This window comes from Fusarium redolens (assembly GCF_020744475.1).
Source record: "Fusarium redolens strain MPI-CAGE-AT-0023 chromosome Unknown BKA55scaffold_12, whole genome shotgun sequence".
Classification (NCBI taxonomy): domain Eukaryota; kingdom Fungi; phylum Ascomycota; class Sordariomycetes; order Hypocreales; family Nectriaceae; genus Fusarium; species Fusarium redolens.
In genome coordinates, this window is record NW_025763675.1 from 421,524 (window position 1) to 435,833 (window position 14,310).

At 49.2% G+C, this 14,310-nt stretch overlaps 4 protein-coding genes across 4 annotated transcripts; 2 read left to right on the plus strand and 2 right to left on the minus strand.

Moving 5' to 3' along the window:
- Positions 1-1,131: 1,131 nt before the first annotated feature.
- Positions 1,132-7,464, minus strand: BKA55DRAFT_541623 (peptidase family C50-domain-containing protein; the record flags this gene model as incomplete). Its single annotated transcript, XM_046190390.1, has 2 exons — positions 1,132-4,261; positions 4,310-7,464. The coding sequence occupies 2 exons, from the start codon at positions 7,462-7,464 to the stop codon at positions 1,132-1,134; spliced, it is 6,285 nt and encodes a 2,094-aa protein (XP_046046855.1).
- A 317-nt stretch (positions 7,465-7,781) lies between these two features.
- On the plus strand, positions 7,782-8,425 carry BKA55DRAFT_692527 (uncharacterized protein; the record flags this gene model as incomplete). Its single annotated transcript, XM_046199791.1, has 2 exons — positions 7,782-8,205; positions 8,259-8,425. The coding sequence occupies 2 exons, from the start codon at positions 7,782-7,784 to the stop codon at positions 8,423-8,425; spliced, it is 591 nt and encodes a 196-aa protein (XP_046046856.1).
- A 52-nt stretch (positions 8,426-8,477) lies between these two features.
- Positions 8,478-10,053, minus strand: BKA55DRAFT_595804 (DHS-like NAD/FAD-binding domain-containing protein; the record flags this gene model as incomplete). Its single annotated transcript, XM_046195857.1, has 2 exons — positions 8,478-9,675; positions 10,049-10,053. The coding sequence occupies 2 exons, from the start codon at positions 10,051-10,053 to the stop codon at positions 8,478-8,480; spliced, it is 1,203 nt and encodes a 400-aa protein (XP_046046857.1).
- An 866-nt stretch (positions 10,054-10,919) lies between these two features.
- BKA55DRAFT_541625 (cation efflux family-domain-containing protein) lies at positions 10,920-12,752 on the plus strand (the record flags this gene model as incomplete). Its single annotated transcript, XM_046190391.1, has 2 exons — positions 10,920-11,961; positions 12,055-12,752. The coding sequence occupies 2 exons, from the start codon at positions 10,920-10,922 to the stop codon at positions 12,750-12,752; spliced, it is 1,740 nt and encodes a 579-aa protein (XP_046046858.1).
- Positions 12,753-14,310: the final 1,558 nt, after the last annotated feature.

The following is a 14,310-nucleotide window of genomic DNA, read 5'->3' on the forward strand; positions in this document are numbered from 1 at the left end:
AGAAAAGGGACAGTGACATCCAGGCTATACAATTTAGCTGTTACTTTGTTTTTGTTCTTTGCCTTTGCGGTACTGTACAGTCAGTATGTGGGATAAGTGGGATAATAAATACGAGTGGGGCTGGATTTATACACGTGAAGAGCAGATATCAAACCAACGAAATTAGGTCATTATCTCAAACACACTGAGTCCTTGCACACGAACTCGCCTAAGCCCTACAAGGAGTCGGCTTAAATTAACACGCTTTTTGATGCCGAAAAAGGATCAAATAGCATATGCTTATGACTATGTCTATGCGTCTGTTGGGCTGCGCGCTGAGCTTCATTGGAATAGATTACCCTAGGCAGCTCAGGTTGTCGGGGCCTCAAAAAAGAGCTTTCTAGCTATTTCACTCTTCTTAGACTAGACGACTGACGGATAGTAAACACCTGCCAATTCCAGGATATAGACTAACTTACTTCACTCTCTCGAGTCTCAGGTCAGTCTCCTCTGCATCTCCTTCTGGAAGGTATCACAACATAGTTTCTCAGCATATGTTGACTGGCACTTAGATATCCAACCATCTTCCTCAGCCACTTACACCGTCCGACCTGCAATATGTCTGAGCCCCGGTCCGTTTCGGCCATGGCCCGATCTTGGTCGCAGAAGTGAAACCGTTGTTAATGTTCCACTGCATAAAACGTAGATGATATCTCCCGGTTGTGGCCATGCTGTCACATCAACAACATGAATCATCCACACAAACAGAAGGCCATGTGCACCTCGAACTATAAACAGTGGAATCGTGAGAGAATGAGCAAGTTAATAGTTATCTAACTTTCAATCTTGGGTAGTATCCAGAGATATAGCTCGTCTTCCCCTGGCCTTTCACTCAACATAGCCTTGGGAAAATTCAAACAGCCGGGCCAATTATGGATCATAAACTCAATTTTGATCATCAGAAAGCACTATTCCTTCATTAATCTAAAAGCAAACCAGGATCCCACTTATCCAAACTCCCGGAAATGCTAAGCTATCCTGCTACGCCATGCTATGCTACGCCTTCTAACCTCTATCAGTATCAGCCAGAGACGCGATGCTTCGTAACCCTGAAGAATGAATAAACAACCAAACACCTCGCCCCCTATTCAATCAATCTTCCCCTCTGTGCTTGATGTACACCGGGATGCCATACAGTACCACCGCCGCGGCGTTGAGATACCGGAATTTGCACGCCTCCCTGGACCGCGCAACCGCCTCGGCCAGTGACACGTTGTTCATTACTTGACCGTCTTCCTCCGACTCACTCTCGTCCTCGCTCGAGGCCCGACTCTTACCCTTGACTCGCTTATTCTCCTTGAACGTGCCCTTGGGGAACAGTCCCCATTCCTCAAACGATCGGCCCGCGAACCGATCAATGTCCCTATCCGTCACGTCCCATAGTGTACCCACCACAGCTGGACATCCAGCCATCATGTAGTTCCACACAGGGCCGTAGGACTCAAACTCTCCGGCTTCCGTTAGCGACGCCGAGCTGCAACCCATCAAGAAAGTGGCTGGTTTGCATTTCTCTAGACGACGAATCGTGCGTGCTCGAATATACTGCGCACCGCTTCCGTGTCCAAAGTAGAGGAGAACCTCAGAGTTTGACAAAGCTTCTTCAAACTCGGCTTCTTCAGGAGCACGGTTAACAATGCCTGTCCAGCTGCTGAGGCCTTTCATAATCGGCTGGAAGGTAGACTGTGTGTTGACCAGGTCTTTCGAGGGATTCAGGATGTAAGTGCCTTGCTCGGCAGACACGTAGTGGCCCTCTGGTGCGTCTTCAGAATTATTATCGCTTGCTGATGGTTGCGATTCCGTAATAAGTTGCCTCAGGCAAGCCAACGAAGGTACTCGCGAAATTGCAAGTCCTTCCATACAAGGCATCGACTCCCAGGGGAAAGCATGGAGGGCCTTGTCAAGAACCAAAACAGTGTGAGCCCCTTCTGCTCGGTCAGATCCCGTCTTAGCCGCGTTGTAGTAGCCGCGCAGGGCATCATAAGTCTCGACCACCATAGCGTCAAAGTCAATTTCGTCATAAGCGTTGCGTTCTCCGTGGAATTGAAGAATGTCAACGACAAAATAGAGCAGGTCATTGAGAGCCTCGTCGTAATCACTGTCTGGATCACTGGGATCACCCAAACCGATGAAAAGGTCAAGAACTCGTGGGTCAAGGGCCACCTTGGATGTCTTTGCCGATTTCTTGCCCCGCCCTTGCTTTCGAGAGGGCAGATTACTGTCGAGTATCTGTTGAAAGCTCTTCTGGAAACGTGCAAGGAGGTCCGATCGACGTTCGTGCTGAGAAAAGATACCCTTGAAACCACCTAACCAAGTTGTCTCGATAGTGCTCAGAAGATCCCTAAGCCGATCATCCAAAGCCTCTCGTTCGGCCCACCAAGCGGCTTTCGCACCCTTGACACTGAAGTCTCGACTGGCAGAATGGCTCGTCTCGTTAGCGAGCCGAATAATCTCCATCATCTCGTCCTTCCCGTTCTCGAAGTTGAAGATATCCGAGTCAGCATCTCGAGAATTGGCACGCTCTAGAGGTAGTCGGAGAATAAAAGGACTGTGACCAGCCCGGAATTTAGTGATACACAGATCATGGTGGTTGTCGCTGAGAGAGACGGAAACCACACTCCAGTTGTGAGGTACCATGTCGATATAGTTATTTTGGAACTGGGCCATCTCTGTTGTGAGCTCAAGACTAGACCGTCTTGAGTTATGAGTAGAGTCGATGTCACCTGGTTCAGCGGTCTCTTTGTTTTGAAGAGTGCTTTGCTCGCGCTTCCAAGTGACGTTACGAGCCAAGTCTACAGAGAAAGTTGCAAACCCCGAACCAGCAAGGACTCTAGATTGTGTCGTAGAGGTAGCCGAGAGAAGAATGACTGTGTTCTGTAGTAAAGCCGAAATGCGATGAACCATGGTGCTGTTAGCTGTCGACAGGGTTGAAGCATGAGCTTCGAGAAGGAGTTCTTGTGCTTGTCTCAATGCTTCAGCGAATGCAGGAACACTGGCCTCCTTGGAGTTCTTTCGTTCAGTGGCTCCTGGGCGTCCTTTACGAGGAGGCGTCTGGCTCTGCGTAGCCTTGGTCTTGTCAGAAGTAGCAATGGCAGGGAACGAAATGGTCGAGTCTTGGATGACGGAGAATACAGGGTCGTGAATCATCTGCTCTGTGCTATGGCCGATAAGAGAGATCGCAGTCACAACTTGTTCCTGAGACAGAGCTCCGAAGAGTTTTGGCAACTCTCTGGCATCTTCCAAAGTTGACAAAGCAGAAGCCCAATCCTTCTGACTGATGAAACCTAAAGCCCGCGATAGGATGACCGACGCCATGAGAGATGCCTGGTATACATCTTTTGGTAGCTTTAGCACCTCTGCAGCAGAAGGCTGAGCCTTGACAGTGACCTCTCGCTTTCGGGTTCGTGGTGTAGGATTTACAGTAGTCTTGGCCCTTGTCGTCCTGGTGGCAGTTCGAGTAGCACGTGTAGCAGCTGTTGCTCGCGCTTTAGCAGCAACCGGAGCGGTTTTCTTCGCCTCGTTCTGGATGCTTAGCACCCTTCCATGATCTCCAAGGCGTTGAGCAGTCTCCTCGGCAAGCTGAAGTAGGTCACGAGCCTTGTCTTCGTCGCCGCTATCGCGAAACAAGCCGCCAAGTTGGCAAGCAACCTGTACTCGAGAAGCTGAGATATCTTTCGGCAACTCTTCGAACGCCTCATTGCCGAAATCGAGTGCCTTGGTTAGCTTTCCAGCTCGGTGGTAGACAGAACCTGTCCAAGCGAGAACCTGTGCCCGATAGAGCGGTGAGCCTGTGCTTTCAGCAATCTTTTGGGCTGACTCTGCGTAATAAATGGTCTCCTGGTACATGCCAAGATGGGCATAGACAGAAGAAACATGCAGGAGACCTCGCAAAAGAGGGAAAGCAAGTGCCCAGAACCGAGGACCAATCACCTGGCCAAGCTTGGCGTCAGCCTTGACACTATCAAGACTGGTTGTTGAGATGTTCATAACGCTTGTGCTGGTTGCTCGGGATGCTGTCGCTTCGATCTTGGACCAATCATGCGAAAGAATTCGAACACTTGATTTAACACAGGTAAGTGCGTCTTGAATTCGACCACGCTTCAATGCGAGAACCGAGTCTAGGAACGAGCTGAGGGCGAGAGACATGTTGACTTGTGATTTTGACAATGCCCACGATGAAGTAGATCCATTGTAAATGGTCTTTGCAGCCGCCAACGATGAATTTCTAGAAATGGGTTAGAATGACTTCATTCTCTTAGTATTATGAACTCACGCTTCATCGATGCTACCAATACCAGAGTAATACTCGGCTTGTGTCAAATGAAACCCAGCAATTAGGCCACGAGAGGCACCGTCGGCTTCATCCAAAAGCTTCTTCGTCTCATCAAGTGTTTGTTTTGCTTCAGAGAAGTGACCAATGTTTAGATGTTGTGATGCAAGAAGTGTATGATTAAGGATCACGTTGTTATAGGTCGGTTCGGCTAGAATCTTGGATAGAGGTGTTAACAGTTCTAAGATCTCAAGCTGCAGACTGTTCTCACCCCGAAGGCTGGCGAAATGGCTGGCAGATTGTAGGTGTGTTAGAAGGCCATCGGGATTGTCAATTCGTTCACAAAGATCGTTTCTGGATTTGCACGATTCAGTCATCGATTTCCAAGTGACAACAGCTTCTCTCAGGGCAGACACCGGAAGAGGAGCGCTAGTGACAGCCAATGCAGACATTGACTTCTGCAGTGCCCTGAGATGTGGAATATAACGAAGTAGAGAACCGTCATCACCATAGTCTTTGCTGTCCAGTTGTTGGATTGGTTCTTCAGCCAAGCTGGAAATTTGCTCCATCTCGTTCTCTTCGCCAATGATTTGGAAGAGCAGCTGGAGCAGAACTCGAAGGCGCCGAATTGGGAAGCGCTCTGGCGTGTAGATTCGGAGAAGAGCCTGGACTGATGGATCGTGTAGTTTGAGTGGTTCTCCCCTAGATGCTGTGTCTCCCACGATTTGCATCAAGTGTTCGAGTACTGCAGCTCGCTCACCCTCCGGCAGAAAGAATGCCCAGTCGTTCCATGAGTGATCAAGCTTAGCAATTGAGCGTAGTGTTCGGGACAATATCTCTGCCTTATCATCAGCACTCCAAGCAATGCTCGGAGGTTGAGAATCAAGCGCTTCAGTAACCTTGACTAAGGCGCCCTCCTCAATCATGTTGGTGCAGATTGATCGGAGTGTTCTGATTGCATCTTCGCTTCGGTTGGCAGCCTTGCAGAGATCGGCAAACAACTCCAGCTTTGTTGACATATGAGCCTTCTCCTGTTGGGCCATGGGTCGATCTTGAATAATCTCAATGGATCGACTCAAACACTGAAGAATCTCCTTATTGATTTGTTTGGACTTGCCGAGGTCCTTGCGTATTTGATTATACCTGGCAAAATACAGACTGGATATTTTCGCAAAATAGCCACTGAGCTGCTCCGTTCGTGCTCTTGAAATCGTGGGATCGAGAACAGCATCAACCAGTTTGTTGCAGTCCCAGAGGACCTCGTCCATCTGCTTCCAAGTGATAGAGTCCGATTGGATATCGCCGTTTATGACCACTAACGCGCCATCGATAATCTGATTGATCGACTGCATCAACACTTCTCGTCGTTGGTCGAATTGGAGGAGGGATTTGGCTGAAGCATCCCTACAGGGGGGAGCGCCTAGCCAACGGCGGCCGAACCGTGGAAATTTCGTGATGAAAGTCTTCAGATGTTCCATGATCAATTCCAGTGTGTCATCCTTTACTTTTGAACCATTCGAGTTGCTCACAAGGAGCCCAACGGCTGACCGTCGAGCAAGTGAAAGACTCTCTAGCAGTTCATTAAGATCGGTGACATTTCCACTCAAACTCCCTTCGAGGCTCTCTGTAACTTCTTGAACAAGCCGTTGCGTCTTGTTATCATGCTTGGATTGTTTCAAAAGCGCAGCGAGGAGGCGGGCTGAAATGGAAAACATGCGAATAGCCGATTCCTCATCAGGTTCTAGTATATCCTTCAATTTCTGGAACCAGTGGCATGCTGCATCGTATTGGCGGTCCGTTTGAGCTGCAACACCAAGCAGTTGGTAAATCGAGGTTAGGGGAGAGTCGAATGAAGCCTTGGCTTGGGACTTTTGTGACCCAACTAGATCCGTGAGCTCGTGGAAGGATGTAGCAATCAAATCGTATGTTAGTCCATTCGTGGGTGGTTGTCGTCGAGTATACGCGCGAACGCATCGAGAAAATGGCGAGAGAATATCGTCGTCAACGTTTCCGCGATGACCAGCCATTTTCCACCATCTAAGCTGAATCTTGAAACAGAGAACTTGCAGCTTGAAAGCTGAAGTTGGAGACGGACTTAGTCTCAACTCTGTCGCAACTGAATCTTCCTTGCTGGAGACACTGGGTGCTAGTGAAAGAAGCGTCTGGGATAGCGAGGCTAGTTGTCGGGCTGCCTTTTGGGTTTCCTTTGCGCTTCTGGCTCCCGATCTCGCCAAGAGGTTGATAGGGGAAGATACATGAGATTCCTCGAGAAGTGGTAATACAGCCTCGATATGAGCTGGTTTCTTGGAATGCGCAATCCATCGTAGTACTTGAATTTGACAACCTGTAACAATCGGTAGCAAACTCTCGGGAATTTTATCACCATAGTCGAGCAATTCCAAAATGACTTGAGCAGCTGTCTGCCCTTCGGTAGAGTTCGGTTTTGTTGACTTGTTAACTCCAGCATCGAGCCGTCGCTTTAAAATCCTCAGCTCCTTTAGCGCCTGATCTTGGAACCCAAGCGCCAGAAGTTTACCAATGAATGCCGACATTCCATTTTCGAGTTGGAAATCTGTTTGTGCCGCCTGCATTGGGCCCATGATTGATCGCAGACAAGTGAAAGCCACGCGCGCGCATTCGACAGCGGCAAGACATCCTGTAGATTGTGTTGCTGCTTGTGTTGCTGCTTTTGCGGCAATGTTGGGTGAGGTAGCTACGCGATTCAAAGTTCGTGGCTGTAGCGGTGATAACGGCGCGGATAGGGATCTCCGCAACGTTCGAGGACCAGAGGTTTTCTTGGAGTCACCCTGAGATGCTTGTTGCTTACTCGGAGTGGCGGGAGTTGTAGGTTTCGCAGCTTCGTTTAGGGACTTGATGCAAAAGTTGATTACATGTGTTGCCAGAGCTGCACGGTCTTTCGATGAAAGCTGTTCGCTGGTAGACTTTACCATCTGAGTTTTGCCGCCCGCGGTTCGTTTTGTCTTTGAGTTTGCCGTTGCCTTAGAAGTCGCCCGTGAATTTGTTTGTGATGCTGTGTATGAAGTCTCGACGTCGGGTAGCAGTAGTTCCTTAAGAGTCACGACGGTCGCAGTCGTGCATGTCGATGTTGAAGCCAGAGCTGTCTTGGCCGCGTCGGCCTTTGCCTGCAGTGAAGCCATTTAGATTATGAGTGTAATTTCGTTACCATGCCGTCGTCAAAACCAAAAGCTCCTAATATGGAGGTACAGGTACAATATGCAAGTTGAAAACGAAAAGCTGCAGGTCTCTATGCTGCAATTCATAATTAGTTGACTTTGTGTAATCCTGGCAACCTAACCCCGGAATTGGGCAAACACAACTGGTTGCCTGGGGCAACTGTCGGTTCCCGGTTCAGATGGTCCGTGCTCTCATGGGTATTCTCGGGAGAAGATCTTGAAAGTCTCGGGTCTCAAGAAAGCTAACGACATCAATCATCAACATTTAACGACATCACAAAATGTCGCTTCGTCAACTTTCGATTCGCTCCGGTCACATCCGCGCGGCTTCCTTTGTGTTAAAGACGTCGCATACCTCAAGATGCGGCTTTCGATACTCGAGCACGGCCCCAGCTACAATTGTCGATAGGTCATTCTGGCGAAACTTGGTACCGAAGCCACTGAGAAAGGAAAATCGCCAATTAAGGAAGAAGTCCAAGGAATGGAATCCCGCGACATTCTTTATTGCCATTTTTCTTCTTATCGGGTCCATGTCGATTCAAATGATTACGTTACGGAATTCCTTTGATCGATACATGCGACAGTCAGAGGCTCGAATTGCATCCTTGCGAGAAGTTGTCGAGAAAATCCAACGAGGCGAAACGGTTGACGTTGAGACGGTACTTGGAACTGGAGATCCTGCAAAGGAAGCTGATTGGGAAGAGAGTATGAGCAGGATCCAGCCAGTACACTTACTAGTTGCTAACGGATTTTTGCAGTGTTGAAGGCCATTGAACGTGACGAAGCAATTCGCAAGTCGAAACGAAAGAAGCCCGAGCGAAGTAAGCCTGCAGAAACACCCACGTCTACCAAACCGCAGAATGCAGAGCCTGTCAAGGCTGCACCGACAAACGCAAAACCCGGGAGTCTTGGAAATTTCATTTAGACGCATGAATCTATCTTCAGGATTGGGTAGTATTACACTGATAAATCTAGTTTCATGAGAGCATATCCTTGAAAACACCACGATTTCCGAAGGAAGCTTGAAGTGAAGCCTGTGTTGGTGCTTCTGATGGCGCAACATCATTGCGCAGTGCAGAAAGAAGAGCTGGAAGGAGGTCGTCCGTCGATAATGCAACCCTCACGCCCTGCTCACCCTCTTGGTTCGGGTCCATATCCGCGAAGAACTTGTCCTCGCCTCTGATTCCGCCCATGCTGATAATGGCGATGGGCATGCCCCGATCCTGAGCTCGCTTGGCAAGCCTCCAAGCTGAATAAGTGGCAAGCGAGGTTCCAACAACGAGCAGCTTTCCGGCGTTGTCGATGGCTTCCTCGGCAGCGTGCTTGATATGATTGCCAATGCTTTCTCCGAACATGACCACCGCGGGCTTTAGAATTCCCGCGGTGCTGGGAAGCTTCCATGCACCATCTGTGTCAACCTGGACGACATGTCGATGGCCATCAGCATTCTTTGGGGGACTGGATAAGCATTTGGGACAAGAGGGGTATCTAAAGGTTGTGTAGGGAGCATCTGGCAGATCCACATCGCCGTCGGGGTTCACCTTCAGGCCTTTGAATCTGCGCTCAACTGGGTCTTCAGTGTCTAATGCCCCTGACTTGAGGGCCCTCTCGAGTAACTCAGCCCATTTAGGGTTGAGAGTGGCCAATTTCTCCTGGAATTCGTTTCTGGAGAACTCGTTTTTGCAACTCGTGCAGACAACGGCTCTTAAATATCCATGTAACTCTAGAGTTGGTAGATCAGGGTGAGCTCTTGGGTGGAACGAGTCAACATTTTGAGTAATGACACTGCGTATCAGACCAAGATTTGCGAGATCTCTTATAGCATAGTGGCCGTTGTTTGGAGATGCCTTTTGAAGATTAGACCAGCCTAGAAAGCTTCGAGCCCAGTATCGTTTGCGAGATTCGTGACTCTTGAGGAATTCTGGATAGTAGATAGGTCGATATGTCTTGTTGACCTTGTAAGTGCCCTTGACACCCCGGTAATCTGCTAAGCCCGAAGCGACTGAAAGGCCTGCACCAGTGAGAACAACAGCAGATGAAGGTAGGTGGCCTGGAGAGGGTGCAACAAAGAAGCGATGGAGAGCGGCGATAGCTCCAGGGAGTGTTGAGGCCGAAGCTGGTGCAATTACTGAAGGCAGGGGTAGGTCCGTGTAAGGGATCCTGAGCAGAGGCTTGCTCATTGGAGCCAATTTTTAGGGTCGTAATGTTTAAGAATTACGGATACTCGATATGGTAATGCTTAAAGTGAAACTGAAGCCCAATCTTCAGTGGCTGACGAGGCTGTTTCCAATTGCTTGAGGAGGATTGGTCGGATAAAGACCAAGTCAACAGCCCTGCTGAGGCACAGGCTTGAGTTGACCAGTGATGACGAGCTTGACAAAAATTATGAAATACAAGGACTGATATTAGACAAGAGGATGGCGTGGACAGACAGTCATGAAGCTGGTGGTAAATTTGGCTACAGGGATTATTCTTAGAGCCAGGTATGGAGAAGAGCGCGTCATTGGTTTCAGGGACGATTCTCAGCCTTGCAACTAAGGGTTCATGCGGCATTGTGGCTGAATTGACCAGCGAGTGAGGTGGGCGCTTATTACCTGATCCCCCACAACCCGAATCTGATAATGGGAAAGAAGATGGTAAACTCGAGTCAGCTTTCAGGGAAGAATTGGTAAAGGTAAGCCTCTGCGATTGATCGGAATAGGGTACCTAATTCTTGAATGATCGTACCGAGTGTGTACAAGACGAATATTGCCTTGGTAAGTAAGGTAGATGAGGTACCTGGGTTACTCAATCGCCATACAAAGCAAATGCCCTAAAGCAAACTTGACCACCCCTGAAAGCAGATGCCTCAGCGGTCAAGCCCAGGCCAGGCCAGGTCCTGTCCGGAGACCGGAACCTCGCGATCACTCATCAGGCGAGAGTGTCGTAGATAGTGGGTTCACCTCGCATCCTATCCTCAATGGCGTCGTAGGTCGGTTTCTTTTCCTACCAATTGCCGCACCAAGTTTCGATTCTGGTGGAGCTAGACTACTCTGTTTGTTTGATGTCTGATAATCTTGATAATCTTTTTTTTTTCTTTCTTTTTTTCTTCGGGGATTTCTCTCTCTTTTCTTTGCATGTTAACTCTTAACTCGCTCATGTGGCCTTGGTCCGCTTCCGACCGAGCCAAATCCGCTCGCTCTATTGAACCCGACTCGAAACTTGAACTGTTCCGTTAACGGGCATATGGCATTGGATAACCCGACGTCAACAAAACACACCATCTTTCCTTTACAACATCCATCTATATCAATATCTGAACCGTGCTTCAGACCCTACGCAACTCCAAGGGAAAACACGCAACCCAATACCCGGCCCCTTCTCCCACTTTCCCGTGTTATCCGTGTTTCCCCTGCAAGACAACATCTCGGATATACTGTATGAGTCTCCCGCAGGCCGGGCGTCCCACGGGCGCAGGCGCTGGAGTGACGTCGCCAACAGCTGGACCCGGAGCTGGAGCCACGCACAGTCACAATCAGAGTCGTGGCTTTGCCTCATGGGGACATGGACATATCAATGGGCACCCTAATGTCCATATTTCGCAACAATCCAAATACCGAGGCCAGATGACCCTTTTGAGATCAAATATAGCAACTCCCCACGTCGCTTGTCTACGTCTTCGCCTACGCGCCCTACAAAAAGCATCCATTGTCGCCGCTCTATCGACGTGCGCCTACCTCTCAGCCTCGTCTAAGCTTTCATCCTACCACGTATCAAATACTGCCTCCGTCGCTCGCCCTTCAACCAATTCGCTACCACATCTCGCCCCCTTTCGCAACAAACTTCGATCATCACCTTCACTCGTAAAAACTTCAATGTCGCAGATACGTCCGCATACTGGCCAAGGCCACGACCAGAAAGATGGTCATAATCACAGCCACGGTCATGACCACAGTCATAGCCATGGCATCTTGGGCCATCACCACCATCACGACAACGCATACCTAACTTCAGGCAACAAAGACGACCCCGGCGTCCGAATCACCCGAATTGGCTTGGTCTCTAACCTGGGCATGGCAATTGCTAAATTTGCTGGCGGGTGGGCTTTCAACTCCAAAGCAATGACTGCGGACGCATGGCATAGCATCACAGATCTTGCATCCGATATCCTGACACTCGCGACAGTCACATGGAGCCTAAAACCACCAACAGACAAATTCCCCATGGGCTTTGGCAAGGTAGAGAGTTTGGGATCACTCGGTGTTTCGAGCATGCTCTTGGCCGGAGGTCTTTACATGGGTTGGGATAGCGGTATCAGTCTTTATGGACACTTTTACCCTGAAGCGGCACATGGTATTCTGGAGCACGTAGGACACGGTCATAGTCATTCTCATGGAGCCGCAGCACTTGGAATCCCGAGCATGCATGCCGCTTGGCTTGCAGCAGGTACCATTCTGATTAAGGAATGGCTTTACCATGCGAGTAAGTATCCTCCCAACTCTCAGGGTCGCGGTGCCAGGCTGCGCGTGCAACGTTAGCCTTAGGATTGAAAGGATTAGAGCTGACCAATCACAGCAATGAAGGTTGCTCGAGAACGTAAATCGTCGGTTCTCGCGTCGAATGCTATTCACCACCGAGTCGACAGTTTAACGGGTTTCGTCACTTTGGCAGCCATCATGGGAGCTAATGCAATGGAGAACGCGGCGTGGCTGGATCCCGTTGGCGGTCTTCTCATCTCCATTATGGTTATCCAGGCTGGTGCCGGAAACACAGTTGCTGCTTTTCGCGAATTGGCAGATCAAGGTATTGATGATGAGATCAAGTCTTCAGTGACAAAGCAGGCCAACAAAGCATTGAAGAACGTGGTTGAAGGACACGAGGTTGCCCTGCGCGAAGTAAGCGGTATCAAATCAGGCCAGAATTATCTTGTGGACCTCGAGATGACCGTGCCTGGTGCGTGGTCTGTTGATACAACGCAGCAGGTTGAAAACGCAGTGCGGACACAAGTCGGAGGAAAAGTGCGCGGTGTCAGAAGAGTCCGCATCCGATTCTCACCCAAGGAGGCTGCCGCCAAGGCAAGGTTTGACGATTTTATCCCCGGGACTGTGGTTCTGCCACCAGAGACTGAGGAGGATGTATCTGAGGCAGAGGGTGAGTCGAACCATAATCACGAGCATCACGATCATCATGATCACAAGAGCAGTGGCCATGATCATGAACCCAATGGCTCCCATGAACAGGGCGATGGACTCAGGAACAGAAACAAGCATTAGAGTGGAGGATGCTTTGTAAGAAGCGAGACCTTTAGCCTGGGATCCTAGGATCAATCACGGCCACGCTGCGTCCTGTTCTCTATGAAGCTGCCCTTTGGTATGACACCTCCAAGCCAACCTTGCCCCTTGACTAGGGTTTAGCTCGGCTTCTGGGGGGGTTGAGCTGCGGGCCAGTGGAGCCTGGCCGGATGAGAGGCTACAAGAGGTTCGGACTAGGATCTCTCAATAGCCGGCAGCTGTCGACCTGACCGTCGGTGAAGGAAGACCGATGGCATCTGCATGTGCATATGCAGTGAAAAGTGCACACCCTTTTCTTTTTCATGATTTTACTATCTTGTTCCGGACCAGAGCCGGAAAAGATATGAAGCAATTGGTGCATTAGAGCAGACCATAGACATTTGTACTCTAAAAACGGAAGAGAAGGTACAAGGAAGTGTGTTTCGCGGAACACATAACTTGAAGGGACAAGAGGAAGGGTCTACACTCATAAAGACAACAACCCATGGGATTTGGACTATGTTACACAGACTGTAATGTGTGTACCCTATGTACGAATAGAAAATGCAGATAAGAGAGAGGTAGATGCAGGTCATCCTTGTGGCGTTGTTCAGCTTAGACGCGCCCCAACGGGAGAAGAGGGAATTAGACGGAGAATAAGAGAAGTAAAATCGAACCGTACATTCATATTGAAGAACATGATATTGAGATACCAGGCGGCAAGGATGTCACCGGACCGGAATGACCCCCACGTTTGAGGCTCATGGCCATAGGTAATTTTCAGCACATTAACCGAGATGCTGTTGAAGATGGAGAGTCAAGCAAAGAAAAGCCAACTCTCATAGAAACTGAATCGAGCTTCCTCACGCCCCCTTCTTGCTGTCAGTTAGAAGCGCTCGTTACTCATTGGCTTGACTTTGTTCACGAGGAGCAGCCAGACTTTGAAAGGTCACGGGTTCTATTGGCCGGGATATAAATTGAAGACGGGACTGGGGTGGGAGCTGTTGGTGGATTTAGGCTAAATGCAAATAGAACTCTGGAATTGGAGGAAGAAAGTGAAGAGTTGATTTTCGAGGACATGTCGTGATAAGATAGCGAGCTTTTGTTAGTTGCTTTGCAAAGACTGAATCGTAAACTGAAGATATTTCAATGGATAGAGTTAAGTAGAGTGTCGATCAGGGAGAAGTCTCTTGGCACACATCCCAATGATGGTCGTGTTCTATCATGCTTCTTTTCTTCACTTTTGTAGTATTTGTACCTGGTGATCAATTCCTTTTCTTCCGTTTCCACACCTCCCTCGGCTTGATCTGTTTCACGACTTGCCCGAATGCGAATGCTTAATTTATTTATCTGGTGTTGAGTGTCGTCTTACAACTGTTGTACACGCCCCTCCTTACGCTCGCTAGCCCAGGCTTCCTTTTATCGATCATCAAGGGTCTTGTTAAAAACTGGGGTTTGGTTGAACGACTCGTTCGGCGGAGAAGGCAACCCCACGTTGATACGGAGGATGGAAAGTGAGAGAAAAAATCTCCATATTTTTGAGAGTTACGTAGTTGGTTTT